The following is a 23,083-nucleotide window of genomic DNA, read 5'->3' as shown; positions in this document are numbered from 1 at the left end:
TCAGGGCTCTTGTAAACAGATGCCATTTTAAAAAAAAATCGTGGGCAATATTCTCAGGTGTGAGAGGCACAGTACTGTTGGAGCAACCAAGGCCGGCGCACGCAGCATGAGCGAACAGCATTGATGTTCAGCTTGTGACTACAGCATCACCGAAAAATGTCAAAATAAATATATAATTGTTATTATTTAGCGATGACAATATTACAGATGACCAATGACTGTGATATAAATAACCAGGGTTGTGATAATAGCAGGATTGTTGTAATAATTAGCGCTGTGTGAGGAGTGATGCTGAGAGACGGAGGGAGACAGCATCGTTTACTGACTGTGTGGCCACCTGTTATTGTTTACGTTCACCATACCAGGTCAGTGGTTCTCTATGGTGAACACAAATGTAGATACTTATATATAATGTGTGTATTAGTGTAATAACAGCAAAAGGATTATGCTGGGAGGAGCCATATGGGTGACGGAGGTGACGTCGTCTGCACGATTTCTCTAGCTGTTTAGAGGGTGGCCACTATGCTCTTTGGGCACTCTACAAGCTTAGGTGTACAGTTACGGTGCATAAAACATGCAGATATTTAAATATAATATGTGTATATAGGGTAATAACACTGCAAAAGGTATTGTTGGGGGAGAAAGTTTAGTGCGTGTGACTTTGAAAGAGTGAGGGAACCGCCAGCCGCCATCTGTGTATAGCGACGACTCTTAGTGCCTGAACTAACTATATCAGCTTAGCTGTACAGTTGTGGTGAACAAAATATACACATACTTATATATAACGTCTGTATATAGTGTAATAACACCACAACTGGTATTGTTGGGGGAGAAAGTTTAGTGCGTGTGTTGAGGGAGTGGCAGCGAGTGGCTGGCTGGTGTGTGGCGGTAACTCCTCGTTGCTTTTCGACTCTCAATACCAACTTAGTGGTTCGGTATGGTGACCAAAACATGCCAATACTTATATATAACCTGTGTATAGAGTGTAATAGCAGCAAAACTATTTGTTTATTGTTTTATAAACATAATAATTGAATCACTAATATGCACATCATACTTTTGAGTATAGCGATTATTAACCACTTTTATTATATAAATATATTACAATACACACTATTGAATAATATTACTGCAAAAAAACTAAGAAAAAATCAATCGGAGACATTGAAACAATTAGGTAATATCATCTTTGTGGCAACTCCCATCTGTCAACGCGGGTGACGCTGACCGGGTCTGACGACCGCTCTGTCAACGCCCACTTTTTGCCAGACTTCCTCGGTCAATTGCGCCCAAAATGTCACCTACGATTTTTTTTTTATTTTTTCCGTGCTCAGGGGACACAAATTAACATGTTTAGAAGACGAAAAAAAATTTTTGAATTTTTTTTTTTCTTGCGCAGAGGGGTGTAAATGTCCATATGACCCCTGAGCAGTGTAAGGGTTAAGGTGGTTTGCAGTGGTAGACCCCATGCACAGATACCATAATTAAGATAGGGGTAGAGTAGTGCATAATATAGTGAGAGGAGAGCAGAGTTAGAAACATAATATCTTATTTTAGAGAGTATACCAACTGTCTTAGAGACTTTCTTAGTTGTGTGTTGAATGTGGGTGCTGAAGTTGAGTCTCTTGTCTAGGAATAGGCCAAGAAACTTGCCATCATTTTTATTACTGATGTTAATGTTGTCTATCTGTAGCTGAATTGCATTTGATGATTTGCTTCCAAATAAGATGTAGCAAGTCTTTTTCTATGTTTAATGTTAGTTACCATCCATAAGTGGACTTTTTTAATTCATTATTCACAACATTATTTAGTGTATGTGGGTTGAGGTCTGAATAGATAAGGGTAGTATCGTCAGCAAACAATATAGGTTTAAGAATATTAGAGACATTAGGCAGATCGTTTATATATATAAGAAATAGAAGAGGTCCTAAGATACTGTCCTGTGGCACTCCAATGGTAATTGGTAGAGTGGAAGAAGTTGTATCATTGATGGTTACATATAGGTGTCTGTCACTAAGATAGGATCGGATGTAGTCGAGGGCAAGGCCTCGAATTCCATAATGCTGGAGTTTAAGTAAGAGGTAGTTGTGATTAACAGTACATCAAAGGCTTTTCTTAGGTCAATGAAGAGTTCAATCGGAAACTCATTTTTGTCAAGGGCTGAGTAGATTACGTCAAGGAGACTAATGATTGCATCGTTGGTGCTCTTTTGGGACCGGAAGCCAAACTGGCAGGGGCTGAGTATGTCGAATTTTACGAAGTAGGAATTAGAGCCGTTTGTTAATTTTTTCAAATATTTGATAGAATGGGTAGATTTGATATTGGTCTATAAATGTTTATGTCCACCGGATTGCCTCCTTTATGAACTGGCGTCACTATTGCTTTTTTGAGGATATGAGGGAAGGTGTGACACACTATAGATTTGTTGAACAGTAGGGCTATGGGTGGGGCAAGGGCATGGGAGGCGCTCTTGCATACAATGGACGGAATTTCACTGGTGTTCCCTGCCTTGGTTTTTAGAGAGTGTATGATGACACAACATCTGCCGGGCTGATTGGTGAAAGGAGAAGAGAGTTTGGATAGCTGCCTGAGAGATATGTGTTAATATGTGTCTGGGTCTGTGGGATTTTACTGGCAAGATTAGCACCAACCGATGAAAAGAAACTATTAAATTCATTTGCCATTTCTAAATCAGTTGACGGTATATCCCCATCCTTGTAGAGTTTTATTTGGTTATGTGAGTTGTTTAGTTCCTAGGATACTAGAGATTGTTTTCCAAGTGCTTTTCATGTTGCCTTTTGCTTCATTGAATCTATTCACATAATATGCAAGTTTTGCCTTTCTTATGATACTGGTAAGCATTGATGAGTACCTTTTAGCTACTTCCTTTGAAACTAGGCCAATCCTAAGTTTCTTTTCATATTCATGTTTCTTGTTGACTGAGTTGAGAATGCCACTTGTGAGCCATGGATTGTTTAATTTTTTGTCAGTTACTTGCTTGGTAAGAAGAGGACAATGAAGGTTGTAGAGGCTTAGAGTTTTGGAGAGGAAGAGGTTAGCTAATGAATTTATATCCTGGGTATTATTGATTTCAGAATCCCAGTTAATATTGTGAAGTGTATCTGTAAGATTGCCTAAAGCTGATTCACTGTGTAGCCTAAATGAAAGTTTCTTGCTTTTTGGTGGTGTTATGCCCATGTTCGCTATGAGAAAGGTAGGATAGTGGTCAGTTGTTCTGTCATAGATTATACCAGATACAAGGGGAGCTGTTATGTTTGTCCATATGTGGTCCAAGGTAGTGGCTGATGTTTGAGTGACTCGGGTAGGTTTGGTGATTGTTTCTGCCCAAAACGTTGCGCGTACTAGTGGCTTTACAAGACTGTAATTACCATATTATGTATCCTCACATTCCCAATGTACCTTCTTGTATATGCATAAATAAATAAATAAATAAATAAATAAATTGTGGGGATTAGCATACAGGAGTTCATGCTGTTAAGGAAATAGTCAACTTGAGAGCAATTTTGCTGACCCAGGTCAATATTAAAGTCTCCTCCCAGAATGATGTGGTTTTTGTTGAGATTGTTGTTTATAATAAGATTCCTTAGGTTATCTGAGAAAGAAGCTATGTTAGTATTGGGAAATCTATAGATGGCTCCAATAGTCAAAGAGGATTTAAGGGATTTAATTGTAAACTGAGCAAAAGTATATTCACAGTAGTCATCTCTGTCACTAATAACACTGTTGAAGATAAATGTATCTCGGTAATATATAGCTGTGCCACCACCTTTTTTATTAGGCCTACAGTTATGAATGGCTTTATAACCAGCCAAGTTGTAGAGTTGGGTATAGTCTTTATTTAGCCAAGTTTCTGTTAAAATAATGAACGATAAGTTAGTACCTAGTGCTGTGAGTAATGCATTTATATCGTCAAAATGTTTACCAAGTGATCTAACATTTTGGTTATAAACTGATAGACAGGTGCTATTTTGGAGTTTGTTTTTAGCCTGGTGTGCTGTGTAATACTTGCAATAATGATGATCAATGTGCTGGTTGGTGTAGATATGAGACAGAAGATTTTGATCAGGATCAATATCAGTGTGCATAGAGATGCAGAGGGATCACGATACAAGATACACGATATAGCAAAACACAAGAATAAAAGCAAATACAATAAAATAGTAACAAATTAGAAGTAAAATAAAGATCCAATAGATAGCCAGGAAGGACACACAAGTTACATAAAATAAAAAACAAAAAATCAGTAGACTGACAATATAAATGTAAAATAAAAAATAATAAGAAAAATAATGATCATAAAGTAAAATGATCTTAAAGATAATTAGCTTAGTAATGGTTAATTAAAATCCTATAATTAGTATGAACGTAAGAAAACAAAGTGAGCTCAAATAGATAATTCCAAGAAAAAAAAATGACATGTAAATCTAAGTAAATCTAGAAATTTACTCAAATATAAATCTAAGTGTAAAAATAAACAGGGTGAGAGTATATTCATGTGGAAGATTTTACTATGATACTGAGGTAGATGCTTATATAAACAATTATACTATTAATTAATGCCAATAAATGATTACAAGAAACAAATACCAAGATACTTTAAATATAACAGGGTAATAAAAAGCCCGAGGTTTAGTGACAAGGGAATTAACCAAGAACAAATAATTAAGAGTAAAAAACAAGCAATTTCAACAAAAAATAAAAATAAAATTAAAAAACCTTTGGAAAGGAAAGGCAGAGCTTATGTACACTTTGGTAGTATGTGAGACTACAAATTATGTTCTGGTTATACAGCTGTTATCCCACAGTCATCCAGGAAAGAAGTGAGGTGTGCCTCAGTGGTTATGACATAAGTTTTAACAGAGTCAGTCTTCCTAGCTATTATTTTACCATCGCGCACAAAACAATGTTTAATAGCAGGGGATCTTTTGCAGATTCCACGTAGTTTAAATAAGAGATTTTGTCTGAATCTGGTTAGACATTCGTTCACATAAACATTGGATTCCATAGTGACTGCAGCAGTGATAAGGTCTGACTTGCGGGAGCAGCTATCTAATTTCACACGAATATGTAACTGGTATTATTTGGCATTAATAGTATTATAGAAGATCTCTGACTGTGATATAATATGACCAGGATTCTGATAATAGCAGGATTTTTGTGATAATTTGTGCTGTGCTGTGGGAGGAGTAATGTTGAGGGTGGGAGGGTTGTACCGTTATCTGCCGAATCTCTGTTGCCACCTGTTACTGTCTGCACTTACTATACCAGCTTAGTGGTTCACTATGGTGAACAAAACATGCAGATACTTATAAAGTCTGTATATAGTGAATAAAAGCAAAAACAGTATGGTGGGAGAAGAATGTGGGCGAGTAAGGTGAGGGAGGGAGGGAGGGAGTTGCAGCCAGTGGTGGGCTGGCTAGTGTGTGTGGTGGTTACTCCTTGCTGCTGTTTGTCTCACCATACCAACTTAATGGTTCGTTATGGTAAACAAAAATGTAGATACTTATATATAATGTATATATATACATTATATATAACATCAAAAGTAGTATTGGGAGAAGCCATTTTGGTGAGGAAGGTGGCCACTATGCTCTTTGGGCACTATACCAGCTTAGTTGAACAGTTATGGTGAACAAAACATGTAGATACTTGTATATAATGTGTGCATATAGTGTAATAACACCACACACAATATACTTGAAGGAGGAATGTTAGTGCATCTGGCCTTGAACCATTGAGGGAGGGAGGGAGGGAACATCAGTTGTGTGTACTCACCTAGTTGTGTTTGCAGGCGTTGAGCTCTGGCTCTTTGGTCCCACCTCTCAACTGTCAATCAACTGGTGTACAGATTCCTGAGCCTATTGGGCTCTATCATATCTACATTTGAAACTGTGTATGGAGTCTGCCTCCACCACAACACTACTTAATGCATTCCATTTGTTTACTACCCTGACACTGAAAAAATTCTTTCTAACGTCCCTGTGGCTCATCTGGGTACTAAGTTTCCACCTGTGTCCCCTTGTTCGTGTTCCATCCTGTCAATTCCCCTGAGAATTTTGTAGATGGTTATCAGAGGAATTGAATTGTGTGGCCACCTGTTACTGTCTGCCATCACCATACAAGCTTAGTGGTTCGCTATGATGAACACAAATGTAGATACTTATCTATAACGTGCATATATAGTGTAATAACAGCAAAAGAAGTGTTGGGAGAAGCCATTTTGGTGAGGGAGGTGGTGTCATCTTCCTGACTTGTCAAGCTGTGTAAGGGTGGCAACTATGCTCTTTGTGCACTATGCCAGCTAAGATGAACAACTACGGTGAACAAAACATGTAGATACTGTAACCCCGCGATTATCCGGGATTCAAACATCCGGAAAACGCCCTTATACGGCCAAAATCGTAATCGGATAAAGTTATCACAATATCCGGCCAAAATGGCCACAGGAACCGGATAAAAGCTGGTTTGGCCGGATGAATATTCGGCCATACCGTATTAATCCCGTCTGTGGCTCTAGACGCATGGTGGAGGAAGGAGTGGGGTGGGTGGGTGGTGTCGGGAGGGTGGGAGGGGTGCGTCGGAAGGGACCACCTAGGTACAGGAATCACCATTAATTTTAGAACACTTAATCATAGCCAAAAACAAATGAAATAAGTACTAGTAATTATGTAATAAATAAATAAGTTTCCTAAAATTAATGTGCACAGGCTGAAGTTTCCTTCAAAAATATTGTGAGTTTTTTTCCTCCTGGCGGTCTACGTAACGCGCTCTAGCTGCCCCAGCCCAAGTGGACCTGTCCAACACTGGTCAACCCATGTGCATCCGTCCCTCATGTTACACACAGTGCTGCGCCATTAGTGAAATATTTTTTGAAATAACTTTTTTATTTTCATAGTAACTTTGAACATTTTTGGCCAAGACTATGTCTGGTAGCAGCATCAATCATTCTGGAGGTGTTAAGAGGAAGAAGGTTGTCCTAGCAATTAAAGACAAGTTATGTGTTGTTCAACCAGTGAGGCGTCACAGGCAGCCAAATGCCTTCAACAAGTGAGGCGCCACAGGCAAGCCAAGTGCCTTTAACAAGTGATGCGCAAGCAAGCAAGCGCCTTCAACAAGTGAGGCATCACAAGCAAGCCAAGTGCCTTCAACAAGTGAGGCGTCACAGGCAAGCCAAGCGCCTTCAACAAATGAGGGCATGCAAGAGCTTCAACAAGTGAGGCACATGCAAGCGCCTTCAACAAGCGAGGCCTCACAGGCAACCCAAATGCCTTCAACCAGTGAGGCTTCAGCAGCTGGCAGTCAAAACTAACTTTGCTTAATGAACTGTACAGTAATTTTAAGTGTTAATTTTAGTGTTGTGTTAGTATAAGTTACGTAAATTGTTAAGAATTCTTAACTTCAAGATGTGTGGCATCAATCAAGAAGACGAACACCAACAAGGTAAGTTGAGGTTTCTAGTTGAATATTTAATAATTATATGTGGCAAGGCAATTCAAATTATGTTGTTTGTAGTATAAAAGTAGTCTTTCACGCAGTCTCCGTGGTGTAGTGGTAAGACACTCGCCTGGCGTTCCGCGAGCGCTATGTCATGGGTTCGTATCCTGGCCGGGGAGGATTTACTGGGCGCAATTCCTTAACTGTAGCCTCTGTTTAACGCAACAGTAAAATGTGTACTTGGATGAAAAAACGATTCTTCGCGGCAGGGGATCGTATTCCAGGGACCTGCCCGAAACACTACGCGTACTAGTGGATGTACAAGAATGTAACAACTCTTGTATATATCTCAAAAAAAAAAAAAAAAAAAAAAAGTGTAGTTGGAAATTGCCACTTTTGGACTCCTAGGTGAAAAAGTACCATTATCCGAAAAATGTGATAATCCGGCTGGGGGTCCTTCCCATATAGTCCAGATGATCGAGTGGAGACAGCACTTATATATAACGTCTGTATGTAGTGAATAAAAGCAAAAACAGTATGGTGGGAGGAGGATGTTGGTGAGTGAGGAGTTTATGAGGGAGGGAGGGAGGGGTAGCGAGTGGCTGGCTGCCCACTCCTTGTTGCTTTTTGAATCATACTATCAACTTCGTGGTTCGTTATGGTGAACAAAACATGAAGATTTTTATATATAACATGTGTATATAGTGTAGTAACTGCAAAAGTATTTGTTTATTGTTTTATAAACATAATTGAATCAATAATATGCACACCATAATTTTGAGTACAACAATGATTCACACATTTTATTATATAAATATATCACACTATACACTATTGAATAATATTACTGAAAAAAAAAAACTAAGAAAAAATCAGACACTGAAATAATTAGGTAATCAAGTTCAAGTATGTTTATTGAGACAAGAAAAAATACATCTCAAAGGGATAGTGTAGCTTAGGCTATTTCTACCCCCCCATTAGGTAATTGTATCTTTGTGGCAACTCCCCGCCTGACAGCTGAGGGAAGCAGAACTTCCCCGATGCTTGCTGAGTCAGCGCCTCTTTTTTGCCAGACTTCCCCGCCCTATTGCAGCCAAAATATGCCACTTACAATTTTTTTTTTATTTTTCCTGTGATCAGGGAACACACATTAACAGGTATACAAGAATTTTTTTTATGCGCCTGTTGGTGACAAAGACCAAATAGCCCTTAGCAGCTTGTGGGTTAAATCCAATCAACTGAAATCACCGAATTTTCAACTGACGAAAGGAGGGGCAGTTGGCAGGCCACCAGTGGTCAGGGGGAGGGGGGGTTGTGGCTGGCCGCTGGTAGTCAGGTGTGGGAATGGGAGGGGAGGGGAAGAGAGGGGGTAGGTTACAGCAGGTCAGTAATAGGGGGAAGGGGGGTGGCAGCCAGACTGGCAGGCCTCGGGCCAGATTGGGCCTCGGATCCCAAAAATATTAACTTAAAAATCCATTTCATATATAAGAGTACAAATATTTTGTACTATGTACAAGTTATATCTTACCTTTATTGATGACTTGTTTGCGTATGGAAGACAATGAGGGGGGGGGGGGGGCAGGAGGAGAGGTGTTAAGTGTTTGGAAGGGGAATCCCCTTCTATAACAACATCAGGCAGTGATGACTTCTCTGGGGTTCTCTCTCCTACGTATTGCAGGCATACCACTAGGACCTGGTTGTGGCTCATTGCTTGTTTGTCTCGCTAAGAACTTTTCTATGAAGATTTTTTCCCCTACGTCTTAACTTGTCTGTAGCGAGATATCACATATTGGGGGTGGTGGTCGTGTATTTTTAATATTGTCTAGGGGAATAAAGGCTTTTACTTGAGCCAAGGGAAATTCAAGGTGTAGGGAAACAACCTAGTAGATAAATGACACATATACAGTAGTACCTCGGCTTACGAGCGGCCCTGGTTACGAGCTTTTCGGCTTACGAGCAGGATTTGCTCGGAAAATTTGTATTGGGTCACGAGGGTTGCCTCAGGATACGAGTTTGTTGATACGCATACGGGCCGACCTAGCGCGTGGTGGCACGGCGATTGCTGCTCAGTTTGCCAGTGCCTTGCGTCCAGTGACTATCCCGCCCAAATTCTTCACAAGGATTTACCGTTTATTTTTGGAGTTTTTGCTGTGTTCAAACGCGAGTGGCGATTTGAAAATTAAACCCTTGCTAGTGTATCATTCTGAAAATCCAAGGGGTTTCAAACAATACAATACAATACAATTTTATTTAGGTAAGGTACATACATACAATAAATTTTTACAAGGATTGGTTGACTTATAGGTAGAGCTAGTACATACAATGCCTAAAGCCACTATTACGCAAAGCGTTTCGGATATGATAAACTTAAATGACAAGCTTAATACTAATTGAGCATAATGAGTAGAATGAAAACAAGAAATGAAAACATAGATGAAAAGCAGCACAAATACAATTATGTCGACAAACAGCGCTCTTTAAAGAAAAACAGACATTGGTTGACAATAGAAGGGTAAGGTAGGTTACAGGGAATTTATTAGGTATAGCTTCGTTTTTAACTTAAACTGGTTGAGAGAGGTACAGTCTTTAACATGGTTGGGAAGGTCATTATAAACAGTATACAGAATAAAGGAAACAGTATAAAGTGCAGCAAAGTCAAATGTGTGTGATGTGGAGGGCTAATAATAAGGCATGGGTGACTAGGATTTTTTTTTCGGAGTGGGTGAATGAAGTGGTGTGCCCTGCCATAAAAAAATATCTGCAGGAGAAACAATTGCCACTCAAGGCCCTGCTTCTCCTCGACAATGCTCCTGCTCATCCTCCAGGCTTGGAAGATGAATTGTTGCACAGATACAATAAATTTCTCACAGTAAAGTTCCTTCCTCCTAACACCACTCCTCTAATTCAGCCTATGGACCAGAAAATCATAGCGAATTTTAAGAAATTTTATGAAAGGGCACTTTTCCGGAAATGCTTTGAAGTGACTGAAGCCACAAACCTCACCCTCAGAGAGTTCTGGAAACACCATTTTAACATTTGTAGTTCTTTAAAACTCATTGACAAAGCCTGGCAAGAAGTGATTCAAAGAGCCCTGATCTCTGGCTAGAGAAAATTGTGGCCTGAATGTGTGACAGAACTAGACTTTGAGGGGTTTGAGCCTGTAAATGATGCGCCTATTGTTGAGGAAATTGTTACTCTGGGCCAGAAAATGGGCTTGGAATTGAATGGTGATGTGGAGGAGTTGGTGGAAGAAGACAACGAAGAACTGACCACCGAAGAAATCCAAGCTCTTCAAAAGGAACAGCAAGAAGACCCAGCTGAGAATGTTTCTCCAGTGGAGGAGGAAGAGGCAGAAGCGAATATCCCTTCTGCAGACATTAAGAAGTGGTGTCAGATGTGGGAAGAAATGCAAACTTTTATTGAAAAGACTCACCCGAGAAAGCTGTAGTAGGTCGTTGCATTAGTCTTTTCAATGACAATGTGATGCCTCACTACAGAGACATCTTGTGAAGAAGGGAAAAACAATCTTCCATGGACATTTGTTGTGAGAACATCGAGCAGTGAGCCACAACCAGGACCTAGTGGTATGCAGGCAAAACATGCCAGAGAATGCACCCCTGAGAGGTCCTCATTGCCTGATGTTATAATGGAAGGGGACTCCCCTTCCAAACAATAACTCCTCTCCTCCTCCCCCCCCCCCTTCCTCACCATCTTCCATTCGCCTACAGCAGTCACCAGCAATGGTAAGTAATAACTTGAACATAGTTTTTTAGTGTAGATTTAGATGAATTAGGTATAAAATTTAGTTTGAAGTGAGGTTTTTGGGTAGTCTGGAACAGATTAATTTGTTTCCCATTATTTCTGATGGGGAAATTAGCTTCGGGTTACGAGCTGTCTCCAGGAACGGATTAAACTCTTAAACCGAGGTAGCCCTGTATACATTAATAACACATGCAACAATACATAACATAATTCACTCCTTACAACTCCCGGTCATCCTGAAGGTAACACATGGAAAAAATAATCACCACCAAACCTCTCAACTGGTGATGCACATATATATATAAACCCCTTGGAAACTTGGACTCTCTCAAAAAAAAAAAAAAATTACTGCTCAGAAGACTGTCAGTGCACTCTACCCTTCCTTACACCCCTGCTACTATTATATAAAGGCTTATCTGATTGAACGGCTGGAGAAAACCCTCAGAAAACAAAGACTGGTCGTCAATGTTCCTCCTCTCGTCTGGTCAAGGTGGCGTCCGCCCCTCTTGTGGCATCGCTCCTTAAAACTATATTCTTAACATTACCAATCAAACCTTTTATTAACTTCATTTATCATATTCCCCATGCAAGTTTTTGATTGAGTCCATTTTTCCTTACAACTATTCTTCACAGTTTTGTTATTCCAATACTTGTTATTCCTAAACAATCTCCAGCTAAGGGTACTATTTTGCTTGTCGGAGTATTACTGGTCACTCGCAGCCTCCCAATTATCAGCTGCAGATTTATTTCAAAAACTTTCTCTAATCAACTCCTTTAACCCCTTAACTGCGTTGCCTCCAAATATGACACCCCCGCAGTGCGCAAGAAATAAATTCTCTGAAAAAAATTCTTTTTTTTTTTTTTTAAAGTGTCAAAAACCCTTCCCTGAGTATGGGAATGTAAAAAAAAAATCAAAATTGTACTTACTTTGGCTGCTATGGGGTCCGTAAGTTGGGGCGCGACGTCATCATTCCCCGTTCGCCCGTGACGTACGCTCCCGGGGCCAGTAGGGTGCCCGGGGCAGGGCGCGCGAGTTGCCGCGTATATATTTTTGTTCATTTTTTGTGCACAGTTCCAAATACATTTTATTTGTTTTTACATGCTAATCCTGTGTATAATGAACACGTACACTATATTATGGCAGTAAAACATCCGTACTGTCTGAAGACTGTGTGTTATGTGCAAGACACTTGTGTACACGTATGTTGCACATATTTACTATGTATCATGCTAATTTATGTATATATACAATCTATTTACACACTACACACTGTCACACAGTATATACATTCACCATCAACACACACACAACTCCTTGAGTGTGAGCTGCCACACCCAGCCAGCCAGTCCTCCCTCTCTCCTCCAACATCGTACTCACCATCACCCCTCCTCCCACCATACTGTTATTCACACCAATATTTCGGGTTCATTTATGTATATTTACAACACATTTACACACTCTACACTGTCACACACCATAAACACACTCAGAACTCCGCGAGTGTGAGCTGCCACACCCAGCCAACCAGTCCTCCCTCTCTCCTTCAACATCGTACTCGCCATCACCCCTCCCACCATACTGTTATTCACACCAATGTTTCAGGTTCATTTATGTATATTTACCACACATTTACACACACTACACTGTCACACACCATAAACACACTCAGAACTCAGCGAGTGTGAGCTCCCACACCCAGCCAGCCAGTCCTCCCTCTCTCCTCCAACATCGAACTCGCCATCACCCCTCCCACCATACTCTTACTGTTTATATTACACTATTTACATATGTTATGTATACCTATCTACATGTTTTATTCACCAGAACTATGCAAGTAAGCCGGTATTGTGTCCAAACAGTACAGTGGCCACCATACACTGCATGAGAAATCACACAGCAGACGACGCTACGATTACGACGTCACCTCCCTCACAAAAATAGCTCCTCCCAACATACTCTTGTTGCTGTTATTATACTATATACACACACACTGTATATACCCATGTACATGTGTGTTCCCCATAGCGAACCACTGAGCTAGTATGGTGAGCAAAACAAGAGTGGCTGCCACACACAGTGGAGGCTACCTCAATTCTCTCCCTCCCTCCCTCACCAAAATTCCTCCTTCCACAATACTACGCACAATGCTAATTATAACCACAATCCTGGTCACTAATTCCTGTAAATGAATAACTGACCACACGTTTATTTTGAAAAGGAACCTAAGAAGTCATTTGAAGATTCCTAGATGGACGAAATAATGCTGTGGTGCTGTGACTAGCGCTGTGAACATCGTGAACAACATTGAATCAATGATATTTGAACATTGTTCCCAGTCATTATCACACTCAGGCTCTTCTATAATACTATCATGGCTAAATAATACAGATTATATATATATATTTTGACATTACTGTATTATGCGATGCTGTGGTCACACGCTGAACAGCAGTGCTGTGCGCTCATACTGCGTGCGCCGGTCTTGGTTGCTCACTCACTACTGAGGCTCCCACACTCGGGAATGTGGACCACGATTTTTTTTAAAGATGGCGTCTGTTTACAAAAGCCCTGAGAAAGCTGATGTGAACCCCACGTAGCTGCGGGAGTTTTGAATGGAACGTGAAAAATAAAAATACCCGGAGGCACGTTGCGCAAACCAGACGTGGGCCTGCAGGCGCGTTGCGCAGTTTAAGGGTTAATAGAAACTAACCTCCACAGGAGGTAAGGTTCGTAACATAAGGCATCACAGTGTCATTAAAAAGGTTAAGGCAATGGCCTACTGTAGCTTTAGTTGGGAGAATATCTTCAGCAAACGTTTGCAGTTACTATACTGCACACATTTTCTTAATTAATGAGGAAGGGACATTCTGTACTGCCACCTCCTCCCCTGAAGAAATTTCCTCAACAGCGTCTTGTTGCTGCTCCTTGTGAAGGGCTAGGAGTTCTTAGGTGGTCAGTTCTTCACTGTGTTCATCCACCAACTCCTCCACATCAGCACCACCCAATCCAAGCCCAATTTCCAGCCCAGAGAAACAATTTCCTCAACAAGAGTCACTTCAGGTTCAGGTTCAGGCTCAAACCCCTCAAAGTCTAGTTCTGAAACACATTCAGGCTACAATTTTCTCCAGCCAGAGATCATAGTTCTTAGTCACTTCTTGCCAGGCTTTGTCCGAGTTTTAAAGCACTACAAATGTTAAAATGGTTTTTCCAAAACTCTTGGAGGGTGAAGTTTGTGGCATCAGTCACTTTGACATCTCCAGAAAAGTGCCCTGCCATAAAGTTTCTTAAAATTGGAAATTATTTTTCTGGTCCATAGGCTGAATTGGAGGAGTGGTGTTGAGAGGAAGGAACTTTATTGTAACAAAACTAAATTCCTTGAACAATGAATCCACCATCCCTGGAGGATGTGCAGGAGCATTGTCGAGGAGAAGCAGGGCCTTGAGTGGCAAACTTTTCTCCTGCAGATATTTTTTGATGGAAAGGCAAAACACTTCATTCATACACAAGGTAAAAAATTGCCTTGTCACCCATACTATACTATTAGCCCTCCACATCGCACACATTTGGCTTTTCTGCACATTATATTTTTTGAAAACCCTTGGATTTTTGGAATGATACACAAGCAAGGGTTTAATTTTCAAATCCCTACTCACACTACCACACAGTACAAGAGTTAGCCTATCTTTCATAGGCTTGTGTCAGGTAAATGACTTCTGGGTAATGTATGTCCTCTTAAGCAATCTTTTCCAGAATAGCCCTGTCTCGTCATAATTAAACACTTGTTATAGTAGGTATCCCTAACTATCTACAAAATCTTTAAAATTACCAACAAAACTTTCAGCCGCTAGTTTGAGCTGGCATCCTTCCCATGCCTTACAACACTATGAATGCCACTTTCTAAATTTCTCAAACCATCCCCAGCTTGACAAATACTTTGGTATCTGCTTCACTCGTGCCAGAGGTTTTCTTCAAGATCTTCATTCAATTGCCTTGCTTTTTCACAAATGATAGCCTCTGAAATGCTATCACCTGCTAACTCCTTGTTGTGGATCCAAATTAATAATAACTTTTCAACATCAAGTGTGTGTGTGTGTTCTTTATTTTGTAATTGTTGTTACGCCATTTGCCACTTTAGCACTCTATATCTTTTTTCTTAGCAAGTACGGTACATATAGTTGACAATTTGTTGTCAACTATATGCACAGTACTATATGCACTAGTCAACTATATGCATGTCAGTGCATATAGTTGACTAGCTAGGCAGTTGACTGCCTAGCTAGTTCAACAACCCGCATACCATTTTTATGTTTACGAATGATCTCTATTTTTCTTCTAACATCATCCTCACATTTGTTTTCTTAAGTTGAACCTTACCACTGACTTTCTTGGGACCCATGGAATGATATATATAAATTACTTTTATGTTCAGAAGAAAAAAAAATTTACAAAGAATTCAAGCACGATCACTAGACAGAAGGCACTGGTAAACTGAAGCGCGCCTAACTTTTGCCACCAGGAACCACGTGCTCAGTCGATTCATACGAGTATCAACAAACTCTTCAAGCTAGGCAAAGCTTGTAAACCAAGTCAAATTTTTTTAAGAAATTGAGCTCGAAAACCGAAAAATTTGTAAAGTGGGGCATTCGTAAACTGAGGTTCCACTATCTGATTTTAGAAAGAATGCAAACTGGTTTAGAAACTCTTTTTGCTATATATTGAATGTGGCCCCTGGAAATTCAGCTTATTATCAATGAGAATACCAAGGATTTTACCATCTACTGTGAATAAATAAAATAAAATAAGATAAAATAAATAAAACAGCCAGGCTAAGGATGTTTCCCATTACCTATTTTGGTTATACAAGGAAGGCCACCAAGAAAAAAATCCCATTTGATAAAAGAGTCATACATCTATTGATCATTCAATATTATCAAGTCTCTTAAATGTTACTAGTGATAGGGTTTGACTACATCCTATGTATTAAAGACTGTGCACAATCAAAATACCTATTGAAACCTTGGAAATGAATTTCCTATTTTAGTTACTTAATTCTTCTTTTGTAGTGAGTAAAGAAAATGGGATAAACATAGGAACAAGATCACCTTGACTTAAGCTGTACACAAAATTCTACGGCAGCTACAACACCTACTTCAATGTTCACATGACCAAGACAGCGGGCCAACCAGAGGCTTTATGTCCACACAGGAATCTCAAACAACAAACAATAAATTATAATATAAATTGTCAATATTATTAACAATTAAACTATATAAATTATAATACTGTACTATAATACAAACAATGAATTATAATAAATACCTGTAAACCTGTACCTATAAAATATTTTGTCAATTTTACTGTTAATTATCTAAAAATTATCTGTTAGCTTAAGGACTTACCCCGAAACGCTATGCGTGCTAGTGGCTTTACAAGAATGTAAATTCAACTTAATTTCTATGTTCTCTGTTAACCCCTAATGTACTTTCTTGTACAGTGGTACCTCGGAATGCGATTGTCCCTGTATGCGAGGTTTTCGGAAGGCGAGGTGTATTTACTCCAAAAATTTGTCTCGGAAGGCGATGGTTACTTCGGGAGGCGAGTTTGGACGCGAGTTTGTTGATACGCGTACAGCCGACCTAGCGCGTTCGTCGCCCCTCCGCCCCTCAGTTTATTATTGTCTCGCGCTCAGTGACTACCCCCACATCAATTCTTCTTGCGGATTTTCAGTGTTTTGTTGGATTTTTGGTGATTTGTCTATACAATTTGTTATTATATATCTCACCATGGGTCCCAAGAAAGCCAGTGGTAAGGATAAAGGCCAGAAAGCTCATGTGAGGATGACAATAGAGGAGAAACAAAAGATCATTCGGAAGCATGAGAACGGTACACGTGTTGTTGAACTTTGTAGGCAGTACAACAAAGCCACATCAACAATATGCACTATACTTAAGAAGAAAAATAAGATTATGGGTGCTAAAGTGGCAAAAGGAGTAAGAACATTAACGGCACAAAGACCACAAATACTTGAAGAAGTGGAAAAGTTGTTATTAATTTGGATACACGACAAGGAGTTGAGGGGTGATAGTGTTTCGGAGGCCATTATTTGTGAGAAAGCCAGGGTGTTGCACGAAAACCTTCTAAAGAATACCCCTGCAACGAGTGATGCAGATAAGAAAGAGTTTAAGGCAAGCAGGGGCTGGTTTGATAAATTTAGAAAGAGAAGTGGTATCCATAGTGTTACAAGGCATGGGGTTATGTGATGTGATTATGGAAGGGGACTCCCCTTCCAAATAGTAACTCCTCTCCTCCTCCCCCCTCCTCACCATCTTCCATACGCCTACAGCACTCGACAGCAAGGTAAGTAATAACTGGAACACAGTTTTGTAGGTTTATTTAGATGAATTAGGTAAATTAGGTATAAAAATTTAGTTTCATGTGGGGTTTTTGGGGTAGTCAGGAACGGATTAATTCATTTCCCTTTATTTCTTATGGGGAAATTAACTTCGGAATGCGAGTTTTCGGAAGGCGAGGCGTCTCCAGGAACGGATTAAACTCTTATTCTGAGGTATGCCTGTATATAAATAAATACATTGCAGCAACAACTCACCTCAGTGTAAGATGCATCTTCCTCCCTGAAATAAAAAAAACGAATCATTAAACTAAATATACTATACTGTAGTTTCCCTAACCGAAAGTGAAGAGTAACGATGAAGAGTCAAAAAGAAACAGAAGGACCACCAGGAAACTTCATACTGACACCGAGAAGAAGCCTGCAGGTGGGAACCATCAAAGAGGCAACCTGATCACCATAGAGATGGTGATAAACCCCGAGTAAAAAACACCAAATGCGAAGACTCAAAGATAAGAGCGAACCAGTCTCGTACCGGACCAGGCCGATCTGAACGAGGCGGAACCGCGGAAAACCTCTGGGTTCGGACACCGGGCAAGCAGCACCTGAAATCATGGCTGGGCCGGCCACCACGGGTTCAAGAGAACTACTCGCCCCTGGTAAGTTTCCAAGTAAGCCAGGACCTGGAGCAACAACTGAACCGGGAAGAAGAGGTAGAGGAACCCCCACCTCGACCAGTCCTGCCGAAAAGCATTGATCCCGACTATGCACGATCCCATCAACTGAGGAACTAGCGGTGTAGATCGCTGGTGCGAGGGTCTGGGGCTTCCCCTTCCCGCTCCTGGGGAGAGGGGAGCTGCGCAGACATGCAGCGGAGTTCATGTGACATCATGCTTGTTTGCTCTAATTTCTTTTGGGGAGTTCTGTACACTCGTTGGCAATTTGTTGCTGTTTTAACCAGAAGAGGGGGTTTGTTTTGTGGCGCTTACCTTTCTGGGTGCCTGTCCTGGTCAATGGTAGATATAGAATGCTCCAAATCACATGTGTATTTCTATGGGCCATTGCTCCTCGTGCCTCTGTGAGAGAGGTCAGGTTCTGGCTCATTGTGCCCAGTAGGCCTAGAACTCCACCCACATTGACTGATGCAAAATAGATAGGGTATCCATATCAGCCTGGATAGCCCCGGGAAGCCATACGAGCTCCCCCCCAAAAAAGAAGGGACGCCTGGGCGCCTCGGGTCTCTCACAGAAAATGCCGTTTCATTACATTTAACGCTGGTTTTCTGTAGAGAACTCCTTTGATTAGGTAGTTTCGGGGAGCCAAAGGTAAAGGAAAAGAGGGATTTACCCAGGAGGCAGCCCCACTCGCTTCTTAACTGAAAGTTGTGACAACTGGCTGCAACCTGCGACCCAAGGCTACACATGCCCGAGAATGGCCAGGAAAATTAACGAGGTACCGTGCGGCCAGGACCCTGTTCGACCTCCAAAAGCCTGGTACCCAAATGTCAGCCCATAACACATTACCAAAAACACCAAAGTTGCGAACTTATGAACGTCATGGGCTCGGGGATAGACGAAGGCTGGATGGACCGAATAATCCTGCAGACGACCTGAGAGACCCGCACCCTGGAACAGGGAAGAGGGAAAGTGGGTCCATCCAAAGTGCATCTCCTGCCCCAGAGGCCATGTCGCACAAATAACGGCCACAACTGGACTTAAAAAGTGATGCACCCCCGGCCAAACCAACCAAACAACAACCCCAAGGACCCCTCCGGAAAGCAGTAATCTCATTCTTTGCCAGAAAAGGAGACAACTGCAAACTAATAAAACGACCACCAGTACCAAAAGATCAGAAACCCCAGCACCAGAGGAGAACATGAAGCACCCCAACCAGACCCCCAGAGGCAAATGTCAACAAAAAAATGAGCCTTAGAAAAACAGTCCAGAACCAAAGGGGCCACCATAAACAGAGGAGAAAAGAGAGCACCTGGTCCATTGACCAGGATGGCTCAGGTGGCGCATGACCAGGCCAGAGGTGAAACAACGCCCAAGAAAGCTTGCGGAGCGGAGCAGAAGTGACATCCACCTCAAACGCAAGCTGAAGCGGCTCCGCCAGCGGCGCATGATATGAGCTGACAGTATTCGGCATAAATTGACAGTCCTAAAACAACCAAGAGAGAAAGGACCAAACAACCTGATCAGAAATCGGACAAAACCTACGAAGAGTCAAGAAATGCCGAAAGGACTGTCAGGAAACTTTGTACTGCCGCCGAGATGAAACTCACAGGTGGGACACCATCAACGAAGCCACCTACTCACCATGTAAGTGGTGATAAACCCGCGTCAAAAAGACCAGACGCGAAGAGCAGAGGAGAAGATTGAACGAACTATGTACCGAATTGGACCGATCTGCTGAAAGAGGCGGAACTGCAGGAAAACCCTTAGGTTCGAACACCGAGCAAGCAGTGCCTAAAACCATGGCTAGGCTAGTCACCAAGGGGCCAATAGAACTACCCTCCCCCTGGTAAGTCTCCAGGATTTGGAGCAACAACTGAACTGGTGGGAAGAGGTACGGATAACCCCACCTCGACCAGTCCAGTCGAAATGCATCAACCCCGATGGCCACGCAGTCGGGGAAGGGTGCCGAATATACCGTAAGATGCCTTGACCAAGCCAACGTGAAGAGGTCCACGTCCGGCTGCCCAAACGTCCAGCAGAGCCAACAGAACGAGTCAGCGTCAACCTTCCATTCCGTGGACAGGGGAATGAAACAGAACAGGCCATCCACCAGGACGTTGGACACTCCCTGGACATGAACCGCCAGGAGAACCAAACCCTAAGAATTCAACAGATGAGTCACCCGAAGGAACCAGCTCCAAAGAGCCAAGGATCACATTAAACCCCCATGGTTCAGACAATGAACCACAGGGGAGCAGTCCGAATGGAGCTGGATCTTTGATGCACGAGCGAGACGAACCTTCTGAAACGAATACCACACCACCACGAACTCCCGTGCTGTGCTGAGCCCGATGGAAGGACGGACCCTACCGACCCTGGCCAGCCTGGAGAGCACTGGTCACAAAGCCCCAGCTGAGAGATTAGGCATCCGTGAACACGAGTGAGGGCTCGAATAGGTAACGCTAATGGGTCATCACAACCTGGGTAAGGTGTGTGAACACACGAGGTGCCCGATTTAAGTTGAAAGGAAGACAACGAAAGTGACAAGCCTGTAATGCCATGACAAAACCAAGTCAGTCCATGAACCCTGGATGAATCGGGACATGCCAATACGTGTCCCAGAATTCCAGGGATACCATCCATGTGAATACCGCGCCAACCAGACGAAGGCGGGTCCAAAGGAGGAGCCGAACCCGAACCCGACACCAGTGGCCTACCATGACGAGATGAACCACGAGCCTTGGCACAACCCTTCCGGGAAGGCCCACTACGGGACCCCCAAAGAACCAGCAAGTCCGACATAGGACGGCAAGAAGCTGAAGCAGCCTGAATATACTGCACAAAGGCTGAAGCCTCAAACAGGAGAGGACAAAAGGGCGAAGACATCCTAAAAGCCAAGGCCCAAACGGATTCCACAGAAGAGGCAAGCAGTGACTGCCGACACACAAGCCGGTAAGCATAAAACAGCGCAACCACATCCCGCAACATCGGCGCGAAAAGCTCCAGCAAGGCAGCCAACAAGCGAGCCGACGAGACCAAGGCGCCATAACCAGAAACAGCCTCAAGCGCTCCACATCCTCAGTGAGCCAGTCCGAAGACAACTCGAGGAGGGAAAAGAAAAGCAAGGCCGAAGCCAAAAGGCCCCGGGCACGCAAGTCCTCGGCCACCAGAGCTGCCGAAAGGGAGGGAACCTGCACATGGAGCTGAACGACACCAACAACGAGCAGGAGAGATTGCTGAAATAGAGGGAATACAGAGAACATATACGGCACGCATAGACGCGATAAAACACCTAAATTATTGGGATCGTCTCAAAGCTCTCCAAATGTACTCTCTAGAAAGGAGACGAGAGAGATACCAAATAATATACACATGGAAAATACTGGAGGGTCAGGTCCCAAATCTACACAGTAAAATAACAACGTACTGGAGTGAACGATATGGAAGAAAATGCAAGATTGAACCTGTGAAGAGCAGAGGTGCCATAGACACAATCAGAGAGCACTGTATAAACATCAGGGGTCCGCGGTTGTTCAACGTCCTCCCAGCGAGCATAAGAAATATTGCCGGAACAACCGTGGACATCTTCAAGAGAAAACTGGACGATTTTCTAAGAGAAGTTCCGGATCAGCCGGGCTGTGGTGGGTACGTGGCCCTGCGGGCCGCTCCAAGCAACAGCCTGGTGGACCAAACTCTCACAAGTCGAGCCTGGCCTCGGGCCGGGCTTGGGGAGTAGAAGAACTCCCAGAACCCCATCAACCAGGTCAACCAACCAGGTATCCTGGGGAAGGGCAGGAGCAAACAAGCACCCATTGAGGCGCTCTAGGTCACCCCCAGGAAAACCTGCAACACCGTCTAAGCCTCCTGCCACTCAAGTGTGCGAGAACGACAGAAGGAGTGCCAGGCCTCCAAGGTAAAGACAGGACTGTCCGCCAGCCATGACGACTCCAGAACCTCGTAACAGAGCCAGAAAAGGAACAAAGTCTCAAACCTGAAAGCCGAGTGATCCATTGCCGAGGCATAATCCGGGTCACGCAGGTGGTTTGCTGCAAGGGCTTCCCACACCACAGCAGGTTGGATGCAATAAGCAGAAAACCTCCGGAAGGACGGAACCGAAGTACCCAGGGGAACATGGAACCGAACCAGGGGAGGGGCAGACACCAAGTCCAACTCATACGCAGAGGATGGAAAAGAAAACCCCACTCCTTGTAACAGTAAGCCCCGCTCAGAGGGCAGAAAAACCCAGGCGGGGTCCAGCGGGGCCCAAGGTCCCCAAGTCAGCCCCTCCCCAGCCCCAAGGTCTTCCTCCGCAGGACCCAGGCCCGAGTCCTCCCCCCCAAGCACCGACCCCACCAGACAAGGCCAGCGCAGCCGTAGAAGCCGGACAGAAGGGGGCTCACTGGTCAGACCCAGAGGCTTCGGCCGGTTGAGTAGACTCGAATGCCTCCGTCGCCACACCGGAAGGGGCATCCCCCGAGGCTGCCCGAGTCTCAAGACCAACTAACCCCTGCCCCGACTCCAAAACCCTCAGACGTTTCGGGGCCAAAAGCAGGGGAGGGAACCAGAACGAACAACAGGAGGGGAAGGACAAGGAGGTGCAGACTGAACCAGGGTCGAGGCGACCCCCACCCCCCAAGTCTGGGTCCCTATAAGCAAAACGGGCAGCCACGGGGCATCCGGGTGAGCAATCAACCGAGCGCGTTGCAACAAACCAAACCTAAAATGCAACACCTGCACAGCCTATACCCGAAGATGATCATCTGCAGATTGGGTAAATTGAGTCACCAGCAAGCAGCAAAACTCACAGGGGTCAGGGTCGAAAGTGTCACCGACCCAACA

General features: G+C 42.9%; 1 protein-coding gene across 1 annotated transcript in view; it reads right to left on the bottom strand.

The window, feature by feature from the left end:
• Window positions 1–23,083, bottom strand: part of LOC138368637 (uncharacterized) — a 169,987-nt gene that overhangs the window by 137,087 nt on the left and 9,817 nt on the right. Inside the window, exon 2 of the mRNA XM_069331296.1 lies at window positions 17,826–17,850. Within this exon, the coding sequence (XP_069187397.1) occupies window positions 17,826–17,850 (25 nt within the window). The remainder of the gene's footprint in view (window positions 1–17,825; window positions 17,851–23,083) is intronic.

The sequence above is a fragment of the Procambarus clarkii genome, chromosome 3 (genome assembly GCF_040958095.1).
Source record: "Procambarus clarkii isolate CNS0578487 chromosome 3, FALCON_Pclarkii_2.0, whole genome shotgun sequence".
In the NCBI taxonomy this organism is placed as follows: domain Eukaryota; kingdom Metazoa; phylum Arthropoda; class Malacostraca; order Decapoda; family Cambaridae; genus Procambarus; species Procambarus clarkii.
Note: the sequence above shows the minus strand (reverse complement) of the source record. Positions and strands in the feature narration are given on the sequence as shown.